This window comes from Sander vitreus, chromosome 15 (genome assembly GCF_031162955.1).
Source record: "Sander vitreus isolate 19-12246 chromosome 15, sanVit1, whole genome shotgun sequence".
Lineage (NCBI taxonomy): Eukaryota > Metazoa > Chordata > Actinopteri > Perciformes > Percidae > Sander > Sander vitreus.
Genome location: NC_135869.1, coordinates 21,426,172 through 21,446,507, shown reverse-complemented (window position 1 = coordinate 21,446,507; position 20,336 = coordinate 21,426,172). Strand labels below are relative to the sequence as shown.

Below are 20,336 nucleotides of genomic sequence, written 5' to 3'. Positions count from 1 at the left end.
CAAATGCTTGACTGAATATAAATGTGACAACCTTTCCTATAAGACAAAAGCTATGTTGAGTTTCAAATGATGCCGATATCACAGAATAATAATTCTGGGCTGTGTGCAAGACAAATCCCCAAAGCCAATATACCAATATACAATATTATCCTCGGCTGGGTTTACAATGAGTTGAAGGAACCCCCCCAAAACAAAACAATGGTAACTGGCGGAGAGGTATGCCACAAATCCAGTTCAGCCCATAACACTCCTAATACTCAAATGAGTTCCTATTATATTCTCAAATTACCACTACATAAATGAACAGAATGAAAGCCCCATAATGCCAAAGAGCAGCAGACAAGAATAAGTTCAGCCCAAACAAGAAGTCGTTCCCAATTGTTGAAGATCAGTAATTCCCAAGATGACAGATAGTGGCTGCACGGGGTTCCATGGACAACAATTTGCATAATTGTATTGCTTACATTTATAACAATTTCACACAATGACTCAGTGTAAATATATAAATAGAATAAGGTATTTTATGTCTACGTATTTTATGTCCAGTTCTCACCCGTCTACATATTGATATACTGTTGAATGACATAGATTGAAAAGTGTTTATACCAATCTGCTAGTCCATACTGGATTGTGAACTATGCTATTTTTAGACATCTCTGTCAGCTGTGAGTTAATCTGAACAGGCACAAACACACAGACAATGTAGCACACTGAGGGTTCAAGGGTTAACAACCATTACATTCACGGTCATAAATACAAGAAGGGAGGGAAGTTAGATGGATTTATGTAGTCATAACATCCATTCATCTGTGTCCATCACTAAGACAAACAATAAATGGCCTCCCACCTAACAAATGGCCACAGCAGATAGACAGAATGAAGTGACACAATTGCTGCGCAAACAGCTGGCACTAAAGAAATATTTAAGTACAGAGGATACCTTGTTGGTTGCAATGTCTGCTATTGTTTAAAGTTTTACAAATTGCAATCAAGTGATTGTTGTAACAAATACCACATCGTTGCTATATTGCATTATTGTTATGGCAATAGCCCAGTGTTTGAGGTTTCTTGTAGCACTTTGTTAAAGTAAAAATACAAACGTTTTATTGCAGTGATGCATTAATGCAGGTCTTTTATATGCTGCAGTGAAAATAGCATCTACAAATTTTGCTATGGCTTTATGATTACTATTTCTCCCTCTTTGGCTCAGTATTTTATATCTCACATTGTAAATCCAGATCCTATGCTTCCCTCTCCTTCATTCCAGCATGCACTCTGTTGTTCCATCTAAGCTTCGTGTTCATCATCACACTCGTGTCCTTTGCATGACATCAACCCTCAGAGTGTGTGAATGTGTTTGGATGCTCAGTGCATTTCATTTCCCAAATGACTTGACCTCAGGATGAAATGATAAAACAAGCTTCAACAGAGAGAATGTAGGATTTTTATACAAGTGCATTAAACACTCACAAGACTCTTTTTCCCTCTCTTTCCCTTTTCCTTCTCCTCCTGCCCTTGACCAGGAAGTAAGAAACAAGAAACATATTTGCAGCATGTCAATCTTGTCCTCCATGGATATGCGTTGTTCAGCCTCAGCAATGCGGCCGCTGCATTCTCTAATGTCGGTTTCAACATTTTGTAATTGCTGTCGGTACACCATCCATCTCAGAGTGAAAATCTTGTTTGAATGACTGTTTAGCCTTCATGATGTCCATTGTGGAGGGGTTGTCCATGATTTCAGTGCTGTCTGTACCTGAATCTGCAACGCTTGCACCTCTTTCTTCGTCTGAATCGTCTTCGTCTTTATTAGCGAGTCCTCCAGCTGTTTTATATTTGTCCTTGGTTACTTTTCTTGGCATATTAACTTGTATTACAACTGTTGTTTCAATTTGTGATGTTTTTACTCCAATTGGGATAATTTAAGCAGTATTTGTTTTAGGATTAGCAACAGAGCACAAAAATCTGCTCACCGCGCTGCCGTAACTGGAAGTCCAAGAAACACATTTAAATATATTTGTCTTCATCATTTTTTTTGTCAAATTGGTAACACAGGCCCTGCTTTTTCTTTGCCCCACGTACTCTACCCACACTACATACAGCATACAGAATAGATTTAACACAGAATCATAAATACAAAGAGCACACAACACCCAAGAGAAATCACTTCCCAATGCAATTCTTAGCCTCAGAGCCCCTGCCCTTTACCTTCAATCCTCCTCAGCACAGGAGAGATCCTCTGACACCGGGGAGACAGCTGCGTGAAAGCCCCATGATCCAGCCCCAGAGACCCAGACTGGCTAAGTCTATGCTGGCTTTATATGCACAAATGATGTAAATGATCCAAAAGGCAGAGGCCACTTCATGCAGGTTACATAAACCTGTGCACTCTGTGTTGCTTAAGGGAGGCCCTGAGCATTTCTGTATGACAGTGGAGACATGCCGACTTAATTATGTTCAGCTCAGTGATTTTTATTTAGTTTAATTTGTGTCCATATGAAAATATTAGAATGAGGACTGACAGGACTCTCATTGTGATATTATTATGCATGCATAGTAAAGACAAATATATAAGTATGCATACACATAAATCAATATGCATAAACATCCCTGATAGATGTGAGCATACAAGCCCGTTTACATATGTATGCTTGCACTCATGTGCGGGCACACACACACATACACATTTACATTTACAATATAATCTACTCAAATGTGGCCCACATACAGGGTGAATTGGATATGACGTAATGCAACAGCGCCATCTTCTGTCATGAAGAAGAACTGCAAGACTGCAGCAAACTGACTCAGAGTGAACAAGTGGTTCTCTCTCTCCTTTTTCTTTTCTCATTTATTTGAAGATCCTGATTCATCTGGATCAATAATCTCTTTCATCTGATCCAATGAACATGTCAATAACACTTGTGCATGTGTGCTTGTATCTGCGTGTGTGAAAGCTTTTGAGCTGACTAAAAACCTGCCCACATAAATACACCAAGGCTGTGAGCGCAAGGTCCCTCTTGCCTATGAACAATATATCAGAAAAATGCCTTTCAGCCCACGTTTTCGCTCCTCCCTCTACTTTTTCCCTCTTTTTCCACTGCTTTCTCTTTGTCCTTAATTTTCTTGTGCTTCAGCCACACACACACACACACACACACACACACACACACACACACACACACACACACATACACACGTCTTGGTAGTTGAATCTTTTTTGAATGAATCTTTTCTCACTCACATAGCAGCTTTATTTCTCTTCCCTCCCTCTCCCACGTATGCTCCCACCTCCCTCTTTGTTTCTCGAGCTCTGTCTGTCTCCTCATTCCTCCCTTGGCATCTCCCTCCGCCTCTCTCTGCCTCTATCTGACGTCATAGCAACCGCAGTGTAAGATCCAGGGCTTGCTTGACAGTGCCCATCATCCTATCAAAAATAACGAAGACAGTCAGACAGATGAGCACTAGAGGAGGTGGAGTAGGGGGAAAGAGGTGGCAGAAAGGGACTGAACCACACCCACAGTACTGTGGCATGTAGGGTGAATGCACTCTTGGGGCTATTTGGCCCGCAAGCCATGGGCAAGGTCGGCTTTAGGCTGCAGCATTTTTAATGATGTGACTCACTCTGGCATGGTGCAGCAAACCAAGCATGCAAGCAATGCAAGAGGGTTAGAATGAACAGAAGAGTGTCATACTGATGTGTCACAGGGCAGAGGCAGAAGGGAGGGTGAAAGGGAAGAGAGAGATTGAGGGAAGGGTATGTAAGACAATAGAGATTTTAGAGAAAAGTGTATACTAGCTTTTTAGTATACGTAGGCCTACGTATGTCAGTGGCAAAAGAGTCAAAAGACTGCAGAATGAACTGAAGGATGAACTGTTGTGTAAGTGTAATAGGAAAAACAGAGTGAGACACCAAAGTGATTTGCATTTTAAAGGATTATTGCCTCCTCTGTCAGAAGGCTGTGCAATACGTGTTTTCATGTACACACACACACAGACACACAATTTCATTTTTTAAGAAGAAATTAAAATGCAGTCTCTCACTGTGCAAAATTTGCATCTCCAGCATCAAAGTGCCAGCTCCTTCACGCATGAATCATCTCATAGATAGGAGAATAGCTGATCATTTAGTTCTAATGCCCATTTAGCCTGATATCCACTAACTAACATGAGATAACAAAGGGTACTGTCCCCTAAGGCCAATTTGGACTACAGGAGCACATCAGACTTCAATTATAATATCTTATCTTTGGTGCCTGTTTGTGGTTGAGAGGTTTGGTGGGTGGATGTGTGGAGGAGGAAAATGGAGGCTTGTGGGTGCTGTAATACTGTAAAGGGAACATACAGTATGCAATAAGGTCTTATACTTTCAATGCTTGGTGGTTGATGGTGCCAATGTGTAAAAGCTTGTGCACTCATTGCACTAGAGACATCTTGTGGATCAATTGTGTAAAAGCATTATGTTTCAACCATCAGTGAAACCATTTTAGAAGAAATTCAATCTCAAAATAATTAAAATTGTTCTTCATTATCTTGACTTGAAATATTTAGTGATGACAAATGTTTTCACTTCTTTCATTCAAAAACAATTTTCTTTTAATTCAATATTACAGTTTATTTGTATGAGTAGTCTAGCCATAGCCTACTCAATGCCAATAATTAGCATAGCTAGGCCTATACTTATTAGAACTAATAGGCCTACAATAATAATAATAATAATAATAACAATTATTATTGTTATAAATGTTAGATCACAAAACAGCTTTTGTACCTCGAATTGCCAGTTAATTAGGGACCAACCCTCTTAAAAAATGCATGATTAAAAAAGATTAAACGTGTCATTCAAAAGAAAAACTAATAAACACAAACAACAACTTAACCCTATTCATTCAGACTTCCATAACAAGGTGTTTTGTTCTCGATAACGTGTCTGATCGCGTTCGTGATTGCATCTCACATATTGATTGGTAGCCTTCTATTGTGATTGGTGACTGATTGTTGTGCTGGAGGCTGGAATAAATGAATGAAAGGACGAGGAAACTGATGAATGAATGGAACAAACACACGTCGTGTGCCTACGTCATCAATTCCTCTGCGGAAGGATATTTTCAGTAAGAAGTGTAGTTCCGGGATCTGGTACTATTTCTCAGGATGGAAAGGAAAAACCTTAAAGGTGTAAGGATACAACGTGGCTGCACTTCGCTAGCAGGTGCACAACGCAGGGAAATCACAAATACGAGACGAGGGATGGCATATTCCCCTTTCGAACGACAGAAGACACGTTCGCCACAAACCATAACCTTGTGCTTTTACTAGAATAATGTCACGGTAAGTTATGCTAGCCGGCCATTGTCCACCGTTGTATGTAACGGTTAGCTCAAAGCGAAAGGTAGCATATAGGCTACTGGCTAATGTTAACAGCTGACAACTCTGAGTAAATACATTAACGTACGTTGGTCTCTGTGAGACGGATGTTAGGAGTTTTATCAATTCGTAGGCATGGTTTATTATCGTATTCCACGTTTTGTGTAGTATAATTTGTATATACACGTGAATGTAGTCGGTCAAATGTGTATTTGTATTGAAAATGTAGCTAAGTATTGCTCATTTTATGGTTTGACGTCATCTGGGGTTTGACGTAACGGCTGAGCGTTCTAGGATAGTAACAATGTGTGCACACTTGCGTACAAGTAACGTTAAGCAGCATACTTTCATAGCATCTCAAGTGATATTTTGGCTTTATCGCGCGTTGATCTAACGTTAATGAACCGTGCACAACGTTAGCTTTTCAGCATACCATCTACCATTGGTCAACAGCTGACTGGTTTAACAGATGCTTCAATTCACATTAAAACTTAAAAATCTGTGACACCCTAACATGTAGGCTACTGCGTGTGCTACTGTATGTGTGTGTAACCACGAATACCAAATCCAGATGAGTCACTTGTTGCTATAAATCTAATGTCTTATGGATTGGTTCTGTAAATTGAAAGAGAAAACCAGCTTTGATTAAGAGCTGCACATTGTTCCGAAGCTCTTTCCCCTGCAGAATGGTTTTCCTACCCCTAAATTTCCTGAAAAAGCGGTGGATTGGGAGGGTTTTCCATGATCTTCTTATTTCCCTGCTCTTGAGGAAGCAACATTTCTGTTCACCACAGTGGCGTGTGTGTGTGTGTGTGTGTGTGTGTGTGTACAAATGACTGTTGTATGTATCATTATTTAGCCAAAGCTACTGTAACTTGGCGGGGCACGAGCCGGTAATTCTGACAAACAGGGCTGTGGGCGTGTACGTGAGTCACCATTGTTGTGATTACTGTGAGGAACAACTGGAAGAGGTGTTTGGATAGGGGAGGGGGTGGCGGTAGGGCAGTCCAACAGGGCAACACAAACTCTGTTATTAAGGTAAAATTATTTTTCCTTTGATAACAGATGTGTTGGGCTGCCCCCAGATGTAAAGGAAGGGTTTCCCCGAACACACACACACTCGCACTTGCTCTCGCTCGCTCTCTCTCTCGCTCTCTCTCTCGCTCTCTCGCTCTCTCTCTCTCGCTCTCTCTCTCTCTCTCTCGCTCTCTCTCTCGCTCTCTCTCTCTCGCTCGCTCTCTCTCTCGCTCTCTCTCTCGCTCTCTCGCTCTCTCTCCCCCCTGTCTGTACAGCAGGATGTTACTCTTTGTTTTACTTGCAGCAGGGTGTTGACCAGTGTGTGCAAACACAGGTGAGCGCAACTGCACCTCAATAATAGAAAAGATATTTATGTGTTCAGAGTATGGGAAACATCCTATTTTTGACCTGGTCAAGTCCTCTGCTAAGTCAACATAAGATATTTGGTTTCTTCATGCTGTTTCTGGGAGTTTCATACAATCTGTATAGGGTTGGATTATATATATATATATATATATATATATATATATATATATATATATATATATATATATATACACACACACACATACACACATTTGTAACGCATCCCATTTTGCAGTCTATATCGTGGTTGCTGTCTCTTCAGTATCTCTGGTTGTATTTGGCCATTGTGGGGAAATGTTGTAAATTACAGTTGAATGGTAAATAATAACATACCTATAAAAAAAAAATCTAATAAGAACACAAAAAACTTTTCATATATCTGCCTAAATATACCCAATATGACGTGTGTATATATGGTAGCCCAATGTCTGCAAATTATATTGGTTGGCCTCTATTCTTGACATATAAAGTAATGTTTATGAATATAAAGTTGTCAGTGAGGGATTCTGTTTACTCATCAATCAATTTTTATTTGTCACATAAAATCGTACGAGCTTCAACTTATATACAATGTCAGAAAAGTAAAAAACAAAACAAAAAGACATTACGTTTCCATAGAGCCCATGGTCGCGTCTTCAATTCTTGTTCAATGTTTTTATCAGACCAACCCCAAACTATTCAGTACAGCTGCAAAGACCCTACCATTCAGTATACTATCACATAAGACAAAGAACAGCATCACATCCTCACATTTGACAGGGTGGAACCAGCATTTGTTTGGCATTTTTATTTGAAAAAACGATTTGAATAGTTGCTGATTATATTAATGGTGACTTGCTAATTGATTAACTTATCATTTCAGGTCTAACCTTTGCTTCCCTCTGCTGCATAATTTTGCAGTAACATTGTCAATATGTGCAACAGTTTGCAGCAGGGGCTCAGTCGTGTTGCTTTTCTTGGCAGGTGATTAAACTGTTCGTGTTCTTGTAAGGGAATCACTCCAAAATCCGTACTCCCCTGAGCTACACACAGAGCTAGCCTGGAAGTACTGGGCCATCCTCCAAACCTCAAATTGATTTCTCATCTCTCTTAAGTCCTAAATCCCTCTTCAGATGCTGCAAACCTGCTGCTGGAATGAATCATTTTGGCAGGGTGTTTGCATGCTGGTGAGCCTCTTTTGCAGGTTACGGTTGTTGTGCTGTTATGTCTGCCTGTGTATGTCTGTCTGTGTGTGGTTTGTCAGCGCTTACATTCCAAATAGTGTCCCCTCTCAGGATACTTAGTATGAAGGTGAAAGCAAGATGTTATGATCTTTTTATTAGCATCCAAAGGGGAAGCCCTTACTCAATGGCCTAATTCTTGACATAGAAACTCTGCCTCTTGTGCAAATAATTGGTATTGACTATCCAATAATCGGGGGATAATAATCATAGAATAATCATTTGTGATTATTTTGTGTTCAAAACCTATTTGGACAGCAGAACATTAATTGTGGTATTTTGGATGTATTATTTGGCTCTGATGTGTTTATATGCAGCACATGTTTAACGCTAGTACAATTTTATGAAATGGTCATTTGTGTATAATAGCCTGTACAGTCGGCCAATAGGCTGAGCTGACATTGCGTGAATGAAAAAGCAAATCCAGGGACACTTACATTTTTCCATTGTATTGATGCGTTAAAAAACTATGTAATGGAGGTGGCATACCTGCTGAACTTTTGCAGACAGAAGAATACTGACAGAAGAGAGTAGTACCCTGTCAGTGTGTTTTAGTTAGTCATTCCTTTTCGGAAAATCTCAAGTGTTGGCTGACTGATGTGCTTGAGATAGTCCTTCTTTATGTGTGGCATAATCAGAACCAAAATTGCCAGGGCCTTGGATGGGTGTAGGGTAGACAGAGCTTTGTTGTCACCATGAGAAGAGATGATGGTAATTGGCTCAGGAGTGCTGTAAATGTTTAATTTTCCTGTTATTTACTTTATTACTGTTGTAATTATTTGCATAGTCTTTTCTTAAATGAGTAATTGGAATTGTAAGGAGACCCTTTTCCATTGGACGGTTTGTCTTACAAGAAAACTAGTTTTTAAAGGAGCTGAGGCTCTCTCCCAGTATTCTCACAGAATGTTTGTTAATTTTGCTACTGTTTAAAAATGGAGCACACTAGAGCTGGGACGATATGCTTCGGTGCCGATTCGATTTGTATTGCGATTTTCATTTATTGTGATATACACACACACACACACACACACACACACACACACACACACACTTGTGCGTTTCACTATCTTTGTGGGGACCTGTCATTGACGTAATGCATTCCCTAGCCCCTTACCCTAACCTTAACCATCGCAACTAAATGCCTAATCTTAACCCTTACCCTAACCTAATTTTAACCCTAATCCTAAAACGAAGTCTTAACCCTCAAACAGCCCTTTAAAGTGGTGGGGTCCAGCATTTTGGCCCCACAAAGCTGTCTGGATCCCATAAGTATACAGTATTCCCGGTTTTTGGAACCCACGAATATAGTTAAACAAGAACACACACACACACACACACACACACACACACACACACAGAGAGAGTTAAGTGAGGTAATTAGCCTGTGGTAAGTACAACAGTCATGTGGCCATGAGAAGAGGGACAATAATGCCCCCCTTTCTCTCTCTCTCTATCTTCCTCTCTCACTTAACTGTATTTGTGTAAAACTTCTGAAACTCTCCTTTGAGTAATGCTTGAAGAAGGAACGGTGCTTTGTTACAAGATTGTTGGACTTGAGAATGGACTCATTATAAAGGTACTTGCGTAATATTTAAAAAAAAAAACAGGACTGATGTTTACAGCAAAAACTCTGCCTTGGATGGATTGCCACCGCAACAACTAAGTCAACCATATTAATGCTGACTTGTCCCGAGAGTGGTACTACAGTATGTCTTGCATTCACCCACAGACACATGGAGAACTGATATCTGGAGCACTTTGGGGTTCAGTGTCTTTCTCCAAGACACTTCGTCTTGCTGTTTGGACGATCCTGAATTGAACAACCAACCTTTTCTCTTACTCTGTTGTTCCTTTTTGCAGAGTGGGTGCTATCTGCTGACCTCCGTTCTCCAGAGTGACTGTGGTATTTGCATATAGAAGCCATCCACTATTACCAACAACATGTCAGGTAAAGATTTGTATGACTTCGGTGCAAAAAACACTCAATTTGAAGAGGGGTCTCTCTCTGTAAATAGTCTTATTAATGTCCACAAATACACACTAACCTTGGATTGCTAAAATTACATGAATAACATAATACAACTATTTACTTTGTATATATTTCGATATCTCATTTGTGGTTCCAACCTGCTTTGTTATTGTCACAATGTCCCTGTAGTATTTATCATATTTTCTGTTTAAGTACCAGTTTTTTCTAATTTATGAATCTGTCTCTGTTTTAGGTACCTACACACCAGCCCCTGGCGGGCCATTCTCTGCTCTCACCCCAAGCATGTGGCCCCAGGACATTTTGGCCAAGTACCATCAAGTGAGGATGTGACTTCATGTGTTGTTCATGTGCAAACCTTCATAAGGTTGTGTGACATTAAATAGAGAATGATAAGAGTATGACTATTTTGGAACGAGAGCAGAAAATACAATGGCAAGCTTCTACCTAGGGTGACAAAGACAAAAATGCCACAGGAGCTTTGTCTTCATGTGACACTTGCATCTGATCTGTTCTTACCTGGTGTTTTAAGATGCTTAGAAAAGCTGCTGTGGCCATCTTCAGTTGCAGTCAACTTTTGTCTACTAATGAAATGCATGTTATTTGTTTGTCTCTACAGAAAGAGCCCTCAGAACAGCCTGAACTCCAATATGATGAGTTTGGCTTCAAAGTGGACACTGAAGGTAATGTGTTCACTCACCTTGATATATGCACACATATGCCCACTTCTTCTTCATTTTCCACATTCCTCAATCCCAGTCAAAAAACATAAATGGAAATCTTTATATTTGAGGACAGTGATTGCATTGTTTTCACAATCTGAGTGTATGGGATCTCAAAGCAACTTCTTTATTTCTTGCCTGAGGGGGGGGGGGGGACAAATACGTTTTGTACCACTTTAACATTAGTTTTTTTGTTCAAAGCCTGTTCTCGTGTAGTGGTTCAGAAGGCTGTTTTCTGTGCTTAAATTATCCAATATTTTGTCTGGCAGCTGTATTTTTCCTGCATTCATCTGATTGTTGATACATGTCACGTTGGCTGTTATCTTTGCTTAATAGTTAACATGCACACAACAAATGGTCAACTGCTAGGACAGTTTGTCTCCCATTCCGGGAGTTTTATTTTTGGCTCTTATCCAGACACCTTTCCCCTTTCGTTCCATGTCCCTATCACGCTTGGTTACAATACAATTGTACTTGCTAGCATTTTGCAATACCTCAGTTCAAGCGGTGGAATGGGGTTTACTTATTTATGTTAATATTATGATTTCAAAGAACACAAAAATACTGATATATTACTCTGCTCTCACTCAGACCATGGAAAGCTCAGGTCCTGGCTGGGCGCTGAAGGCTCACCCCAGCGCGAAGACCCCCAGCAGCGATTGCGCTGGCAAGCCCACCTCGAGTTCACCCACAACCACGCGGTGGGTGACCTGACCTGGGAGCTCATTGATCCCGTCCTCCCACGCTCGGAGCGGCTGCGTTCCCTGGTGCTAGGTGGCATACCTCACAGCATGAGGCCACAGGTAGGTAGACTTGCTCAGCATGGGAGAACTATTTGCGTCGTTGATTAGAAGTGGTAAACATTGAGATAATATACTATACTAATATACTGTATAATACTGCTGACGATGGCCAGTCGATTTTTCTGATGTAAGAAAAGAAAAGAGTGCTACAGTTGCTTTTTAGTATTTACATTAATCAGATCAAGTCATCAAGTCACAAAACAGCGCTTTTAAAGATGTTTTGTTTGTTAGCTATGGATGCGTCTGGCTGGAGCACTGCAGAAGAAGAGGACTTCTGAGATTTCTTACAGAGAAATCATTAAGAACAGTTCCAACGATGACACCAGCGCATCTAAACAGGTAAAGCTACTGTACACGTCGCCAGACATAATGCAGAATTCCAAACAAGCATAGTACTTCTTGAGAACATGCCTCGATAATTGATTAATGGATAATTGGGGAACAACTACTTACAGGAGCAGTGTGTAGGATTAAGGGGCCTCTATTGGCAGAAATGGAATATAATATTCATGTTTTCATAAGTGTAAAATCACCTGAAACTGAGAATTGTTTGTGTATTTGTTAACTTAGAATGAGTTCTGTATATCTACAGAGAGTGTGTCCTCTTCCACAAAGCCCGCCAGGTTGCACTGCTATGTTTCTACAGTAGCGTACGTTACCTGAAGGGCCACCATAGGTTCTCCTACACGCTTGTAAAGGAAGGGGTATTCAGTTAGTTGCAATCTGCAACCTCAGTTCTAGATGCCACAAAATCCTACACACTGCTCACTTTTGGATGGGATCAAAAAATCTTTATTGGCATGTTTATACATTATACAGTTTGGTAATTTGCTACCATAAATTGGTGTTTGGTGTTTTAAGCCCCCAACGTTGTCTTCCAGGCAGCGCTGCATGGAAGGCACTAGGGTTAGGTGCCTTGAAGTCGACGGCCGCAGCGCTGCCTTGAAGTCGAAGGTGGGGGCTTAAAACGCCATCGAGCCCATAAATTCTGTAAAGCCCCAAAACGCATGAATGCTGTAGACATAGATGGTAACACGTGGTGCCACAGTACAGGGAAGATGCCACAGTCAACATGTTCACAACTACAGATTAAGTAAGAATTTAGGTTTAAGTTAGTTTTGACAGCCAGTGGTGGTGAGGTGGGTGGTATCACATGAAGGTGATATTGGTGCATACTAGGGCTGGGCGATATGGAGAAAATCAAATATCACGATATTTTTAACCAAATACCTTTTATCGATACCGCAACGATATTGTAGTGTTGACTATTGGTGCTTTCACAAAATATTTACACAATGAGATTTTTGATAAATAATCATCAGTAATGTGGATATAATGACTAAGTGGGTAAAGGCAAATAATAGAACAGTTACAACAGTCTGGTAAGTTCAGAAAATGACATCACTTTACTGTAATGCAGCCTTTAAAACCAGGAAAAGACAACACTTATGCCATATTACGATATCCAAAATCTGAGACGATATCTAGTCTCATATCACGATATCGATTTAATATTGATATATTGCCCAGCTCTAGTGCAGTGGTTCCCAACCTGGGGTCCGGGCACCCCTCAGGGGGGCGGCAAAGATCACAGGGGGTGCGCAAGTCTTTATCTGGTTTGAAGGTGAGGTAAAAAAAAATCTACACATGTTAAACAAATTATGATAATACACTAGTGTGTGTGTATATATGTGTGTGTGTGTGTGTGTGTATATATATATATATATATATATATATATATATATATATATATATATATATATATATATATATATATATATATATATATATATATATATATATAATAAAAAAAATTAACATGCATGCATGTTCTCGCTTAAAATTGTAGGCAGGCTACTTAGTAGGCCAAACCTCCGGGACCTCTTTACCTGTGACCCTTGCTGTCATCAGGTCAGCTGCTATCGTCCTCGTTTTTCCTGCCGCCACGGCATCACTATTTTATGAATGAAACATGGTGGAGAAACGTAAAAGTGCTGATAACTACTCTGTTTCAAAAAAGAAAGTAAGGATCTATCTCGAGAGTTACCTCAACTTCGGTTTCGGGGGGGGCTCAGCTTTTCATAGACATGAGTAGGGGGGGCGCAAAGGAAAAAAGGTTGGGAACCACTGCTCTAGTGCATACCCATTTATAGTCATTTATTTCCTCACTAGGATACTGCTAGATAGACAGACAGATGCAGAAGGTGATGGAGCAATCACTAACATGGCTCTATCCAGTTAATGCTATAAAGTCAGAGATAACTTTAAGTCACAATTAATTGAAATAAAAAATACCCTCAAGATAAGATAACAGCTGCTCACATTAATAAGGGTGAATGCGAGGCCATTATTATGTTATGCTTTTCTCCACCGCCCTTCTCCAACCTCTCCTGCTGTTTTTTGTAATCATGATGTGATTGTTCCTTGTTAACCTCTGTCCCTCAGATAGAGAAGGACCTATTGAGGACTATGCCGACCAATGCGTGTTTCTGCAGTCTGACCAGTGTTGGAGTGCCGAGGCTGAGACGGGTACTGAGAGGCCTAGCCTGGCTCTACCCAGACATCGGGTACTGTCAGGGCACTGGCATGGTGAGAACACATATACTGAACCCCACAAACGGTAAAAATGCACACACGCTTGTTGAAGCACTTTCACCACATATGCATGTTTTGCTCTTGTCTTTCTTCTTGTCTCCCCCACCAGGTGGTTTCCTGTCTGCTGCTCTTTCTTGAGGAGGAGGATGTGCTATGGATGATGTGCGCACTGATCGAAGACCTCCTTCCTCCGTCCTACTTCTCCTCCACTCTGTTGGGCGTCCAAACGGACCAGAGGGTTCTTCGCCAGCTCATTGTTCAGTACCTGCCAGCCCTCGACCGTCTTCTGCAGGAGCATGACATAGGTAAGGATTAGTATTAGGAAAGATAGTGAGCGTGTGGTGCATGGAGTCAGAAAGGCTACATGGGCATTCAATGAACACTAGATTACCCACAACCTTTCAGCCTTCTGCTGTGCATTAATAATAATAATTTTGAAATTGACAAATGTTCTCGGTGAAATACATCCTCTGGTGTTTGGAATTAGTATAAACTGTATACAGCATACAGTATGTAATCCCCTCCTACTTATACATCCAGAGATGTCGCTGATCACACTGCATTGGTTCCTGACATCATTTGCCAGTGTGGTGGACATCCGTCTGCTCCTTAGGATCTGGGACCTGCTCTTCTACCAGGGCTCATTGGTGCTCTTCCAGGTCACACTGGGCATGCTCAAGATCAAGGTATTTGCACTACACTACCTATTTTCACAAGTCCCTGAATACTCCCTGATACAGTTCATTTTGTGAGATGCTTTGGAGTTATTTTATTGTTTCAGTGTCTGCAGTCACGTGTTTGATTTTCTTGGATAGAAGATGATGATTGTCATGTTAGAGCAATTAATGCCAACAGACATTATACACTCATATAGCCAGAAACCATCCCATGCAAACTGTTGACTCGCTACTCCTACTATTGACAAAAACTGTATATGTTGACTATTAGTTCTTGTGAAATTTACCCCTCTACCCCAGGAGGAGGAGCTCGTATCGTCAGAGAACTCTGCGTCCATTTTTAATACTTTGTCGGACTTGCCAAGCCAGCTGAGAGACGGGCCTGCAGTTCTCGGGGAGGCTATGAGACTAGCAGGGACACTATCCCAGGAAACACTGGAAGCCCACCGGCACAAGCACCTGGCCTATATATTAAATGAACAGACGCAGCTCAACAATGGGAACACAACACTCAACACCAATCTCAACAAGGTCAGTAGTTGTGTAATGTGTCCATTCTTTCAGAGTTTTAATAAAAAATTGTTTACAAAAAATAATTTATGATGCGTTTGTATGTGTTCAGGTGGTGAGGAGACAGTCCCTGCGCAGGAAGTCCACCCTGAGCTCCCTGCTGTTTGGGGAGGATGAGGCAGAGGCCCTGAAATCCAAGAACATTAAGCAGACCGAGTTGGTGGCAGCCTTGCGAGAGGCCATATCCCGCACTGCCGAGCACTTCCATTGTCTGGACCCACGTCACTCCAGCACAGTTAGTTCACACACTGCCGCACAGGAACAGTGTAGTTTATGTCCTGTTGTGGACTATACTTCAACTAAAATAAGAGCATTAAGGGACGCCTTTCTTAAGTTGCTGGCATGTCGGACTAAATGGTTCAGTCTTAAATGTAATATTGTAATACCATAATTTCATTCAGCAGCACCTTACATTTTCATTTAATTTTAACCTGACTTCTTCCATCTCGTCTCTCAAGGACCTGACTCCTGACTACTCCATGGAGAGCCACCAGCGAGATCATGAAAACTTTCTTGTGGTTTCTCGAAACCGACGGAGACGGGCAAAGGCTTTGCTGGACTTTGAGCGTCATGATGATGATGAACTGGGCTTCAGGAAGAATGACATCATCACTGTGAGTCATGGCTTGCAGAGACGCACACAAACACAACATTGCTTCTTGATGTTTCTCCAACCATGTACCGATACTGTACATACCCATCTTAAACAGCTTTATTTTTCTCTTTCAGATAATCTCACAGAAGGATGAACACTGTTGGGTTGGAGAGCTCAATGGCCTTAGAGGTGTGTGCTTTTTCTTATGTATCAACAACACTCACTGTTGCCATCTGGATAATTGATTTTCTACAGTATAATCTGTTTTACGGGTCAATTGACATACATTTTCTATTGCTCTTTGTAACAGGATGGTTTCCAGCTAAGTTTGTGGAGATCCTAGATGAAAGAAGCAAAGAGGTATGGAACTAGTTACTTATCATTTTAATAAGGCATAAGTGTTTCTATGCTGACTTTGATTTTCCCAAAAATCCTTTGAATGATCAATCCATGTGGTATTTGTCAGTTTTTATCTGTGTTTTCTCCCATTCATCCAGTATCCTGGTTATTAATTGATAGTGTCCTAAAGAGTGATTTTTCCTTTTGTGTCTGTCCCCAGTACTCATTAGCAGGGGATGACTCTGTGACCGAGGCAGTGACAGACGTGGCCAGGGGCACACTGTGTCCGGCTCTAAAGGCCATCTTTCAGCACGGTCTCAAGAAGTCATCTATACTGGGAGGGCCTTGCCACCCTTGGTTATTTATAGAAGAGGTCGGAGAGCCTTGTAAATGGCACCACATTGCGTTGTTGTATGAAATTCACCATAGGACTTAAACAGATATGTTGTTGATTTAAGTCCAGCTCTGTGTCATGGCAGTGTGGACAGTGTGTTTAGATGAACAGTGTTTGGCTTCCGTCTGTGCGACCAGTACATGGAGCTCCAAGCGGAGGTCTGCCAAGATCCGCCAGATTATGCAAAAAGCGCCACCCAGGTCGCCTGATGGCAGACATCCCTGGGGAGCTTGGTGCACTGGCACCACGGAGGGAAGCCAAACAGTGTTCATCTACAAACCAGCTCTGTGTCATCTTTGTGTGGGTAAAGGATCCCTTTAATTATTCTTTGTCTTTTTGTTTTCTCTCAGGCGGCCAGTAGAGAGGTAGAGAGGGACTTCAACTCTGTGTACTCCAGACTGGTGCTGTGTAAAACCTACAGGTAAAACCGTCATTGGCTCTTCATTTGTTTTGTCAAACCTTGAACAAACGCAAAACATGAACATTTAAGATGGCTGTTGTCGATTTATATTTACATGTCCAAACAAGAAGGTGTCCAGAGGCTTGGATAGTAACACACCTGGTTTAAAAACAAACTTGGGATCAGAAACAAATGACATGTTTCCCGTCCTTAAGAACTGAAATGTGTTTTGGCAGTGGAATAAGGAATCTACTTTCAACTTGTTCTCTTCTGGTATTTTCCAGGTTAGATGAAGATGGGAAAGTACTAACACCAGAGGAGCTGCTATACAGAGTAAGTAATAATTTGTAAATAAATAAATAAAAACTGTACGTTTACTTAGTGTGCAGCTTGATTAAGATTAAAGTTAAGTTGATTAAAGTTAAATATTTTCAATTATTTCATGGACATGAAACGTTTGTCCCAGCTTCTTATTTTCCCAGTGTTATTTATTGTCCCATTGTATGTTGTCTGTGGTGTCTGAAACTGTGTCTCATAGATGCCCTGCCCTTTTTTAACTGTGCAACAAATTTACCTACGGGTATAATTAAAGTAACCTGAACCTGAACCCTTCCAACAATAAGTATGTTACTTGAAAGTAGTGTTGGTCATGTCTGTAAATTCAGCCTGAATGTTAGTGGGAAGTGCATGAGCGCCCTCTGTCTGCTCTTCCCAGGCGGTGCAGTCAGTCAACATGAGCCACGATACAGCACACGCTCAGATGGATGTCAAATTTAGGTCCCTTGTCTGCGTCGGCCTAAAGTGAGTTCTTAGAGTTGATACACATGCAAAGAATTGAAATCATCACTGTCACTCTGGACATTGTAACCGAGAGCACAGGCTTACGAATGTGCAAATACACAAATTATGATTTGGCACGCACACCCTCAGGTACCCTTGGTTCTTAATGTGTGTCTGTCCCACCAGTGAGCAGGTGCTGCACCTATGGTTGGAGGTGTTGTGCTCTAGCATGGCTGCTGTAGAGAAATGGTATCATCCATGGTCATTCCTTCGCAGTCCTGGATGGGTACAGATCAAGTGTGAGCTCAGGTAAGAAACACTTAACTTTAAAACGACAGCCTGTTATATTAATATTAAAATCTCAGATAGAGCATTCAAAGTTGTTGACTGTGGACACTTTGAGCAAACAAACCAGGAATAGGATAAGCTGCTGACAAACTCAGTACTGAATTACTGAAGTTGGCTGGCATTATTTAGTGAACTGTATCGCCACTATCTTCCACATTTACCACACATAATCCAGTCATTTGAAAATATCAGTGAATATCTAAAAAGGGGTTTAAGAACAAAAAATTAAAATCAAATGTACGCATCATGACCCATGGAACAAACGATGACCAGTCTACTGTTGTTGCTTCTTCAGGGTCCTATCAAAGTTCGCCTTCAGCCTCTCCCAAGATTGTGAACTACCTGACAAGAAAGAGGTGAGCCAAGGAGATTACCTCAGCATCCCCATATAGAGCAGTAGTAAGCAAGTCTTACTATTCAAAGACAACAGTATTCAGGGGAACAAAACGTTATGACTTTATGCTGTTTCAGAAATCCACTATTCTGAAAGCCGAAGTTATCGATGTGCTGGTTCAGCATCACCTCTTTAGTTGGGACCTCTAGGTAACATGTCACATACAAGACTGTAGATGCTTTAGTATTGTCATTAGTTACTAGTTTACTTATCTGCTAATTTAAGACTGTTACCCCATCCCACAAATCAACTTATTCTATATTTGTGCTCTTCACCCAAATGTACGTAGCTTTTTTTCATTTGATCTTTTTAAAAGCAGGCTTTTGCATCATCTTAAACTGCATTCTTTAAAAGTTGACAATTGGTGTTGAACTGCCCTCTCTGGTGTAGTGTTGATTTTGTCTTTAGGTAAAAGTGTTCCACATTTCTTTCCTTTTTCCAGGAGAATGAGCAGAGACCACTGAAAGAGGGAGTGCAGGATATGTTGGTGAAACATCATCTCTTCAGCTGGGACATTGATGGCTAGACACACAGCAAAACACGACTGAATCTTACTCTGTCCTGTGTGTTTGTGTATATTTGATGTCTCTTTACCTGTTTCTTACAGACTGTCAATTATAAATTAGACACCGTTTTCTGCTACAGTAAACGACCACTTCAGACGATCTGTCACGTCACCTTTCAGCATTAGACAAAGGTTGACCAGTTTGTATGTGCTGAAGCATGTGTGCTTTAAGGCGCATACGTTGTTTTAATTCAGACCCAGTGTAGGATGTTGCACTACATGCTGAAAACTACATATACTAGTAAAACCCTCTGTAGTACAGAATAGTCTGTACCCATGAGACTGGATGGGTGCGTCCAAACAGCAAGTATTTCTTCAGCACTCACTGCTCTGGCCATTCAGCTTTTCATAGCTAACTTGAGTGCATGTGTATGTGCAGGAGTGAGACATTCGTTCAATTCTCTTGCATCAGCTGTGTGTTTGTAAAATACACCAGCACATCATCACCAAGACAAACACTGGGCCTTTTAACATGGTCCGAAATGCCACAGTACCCTGTAAATTCCCAAATATTAAGACCAAAACAGAACATTCCTAAACACGGAGCTGTGACGTTACAAACTATTTTTTGAGAGGAATGTTATGTACCTCACTATCATGAATTCCACAAAATATTTCATTAAATACTAATGTTGCACATGCCAAGTAAAGCCTTTTCAAAATTGTAATACAAGACTATGGGTATGTGTGCTACCTTAACAGTGGTAGTGAACAGTCTGCACTTGTATGACAATAAAGATAAATACTTTTTTTGTGTTACAATATACGATAAATGTTACATATAATTTCTAATGTTTCTGTATATAAAGTAAACATATTTTGCTTGTGACTAAATTGCCCTTGTAGGTTAAAGCAATTCAACATAGGACTTTATCATTCTTACTCTTATTTCCAAACCGACCTTTAGTTCTGACTTAAAGCTGCACATACATCAGAAAACAGGGAATTGTCTGTTTTATTTATTCAAATTTTTGACCATTCTTGATAATGGTAGACTGTAAAGTAGGGACTCGAGAAGGTTGATATGATAATTCAAGTTGTGAGACATTTTTCTGTTCATCAAAAAATATATATACTTTTTTTCTTCTAATTTTTGGATACTTTGCTGAGAGCAAATATTTTGTTGTATTGGTTTTTATTCCTGCCAAGCTAATTAGATCTTGCAGATGTTTTCTTTGATTTACAGTGTTAACTGTAATTTCC

At 40.6% G+C, this 20,336-nt stretch overlaps 1 protein-coding gene across 2 annotated transcripts; it reads left to right on the top strand.

The window, feature by feature from the left end:
* Nucleotides 1-5,132: 5,132 nt before the first annotated feature.
* sgsm3 (small G protein signaling modulator 3) lies at nt 5,133-19,897 on the top strand. 2 transcript variants are annotated; one of them, XM_078268778.1, is made up of 22 exons: nt 5,133-5,325; nt 9,825-9,912; nt 10,187-10,272; nt 10,571-10,634; nt 11,265-11,476; nt 11,708-11,815; nt 13,922-14,065; nt 14,181-14,376; nt 14,612-14,757; nt 15,049-15,279; nt 15,371-15,553; nt 15,777-15,932; nt 16,048-16,102; nt 16,224-16,273; nt 16,473-16,625; nt 16,997-17,067; nt 17,331-17,379; nt 17,762-17,847; nt 18,013-18,135; nt 18,470-18,530; nt 18,646-18,717; nt 19,011-19,099. In XM_078268778.1, the coding sequence occupies exons 2-21, from the start codon at nt 9,906-9,908 to the stop codon at nt 18,715-18,717; spliced, it is 2,253 nt and encodes a 750-aa protein (XP_078124904.1). In that variant the 5' UTR covers nt 5,133-5,325; nt 9,825-9,905; the 3' UTR covers nt 19,011-19,099. The 2 variants fall into 2 exon arrangements, with proteins under 2 accessions (XP_078124904.1, XP_078124903.1); XM_078268777.1 differs by lacking the exon at nt 18,646-18,717 and having other exon boundaries at nt 19,011-19,897.
* Nucleotides 19,898-20,336: the final 439 nt, after the last annotated feature.

Excerpts from the sequence above, each read along its gene's own strand:
- sgsm3 (XM_078268777.1), top strand. Across the intron at positions 10,273-10,570 it reads TTTTGGCCAAGTACCATCAA|AAAGAGCCCTCAGAACAGCC; the intron begins GTGAGGATGTGA and ends TTGTCTCTACAG. Across the intron at positions 16,103-16,223 it reads AGAGCTCAATGGCCTTAGAG|GATGGTTTCCAGCTAAGTTT; the intron begins GTGTGTGCTTTT and ends TCTTTGTAACAG.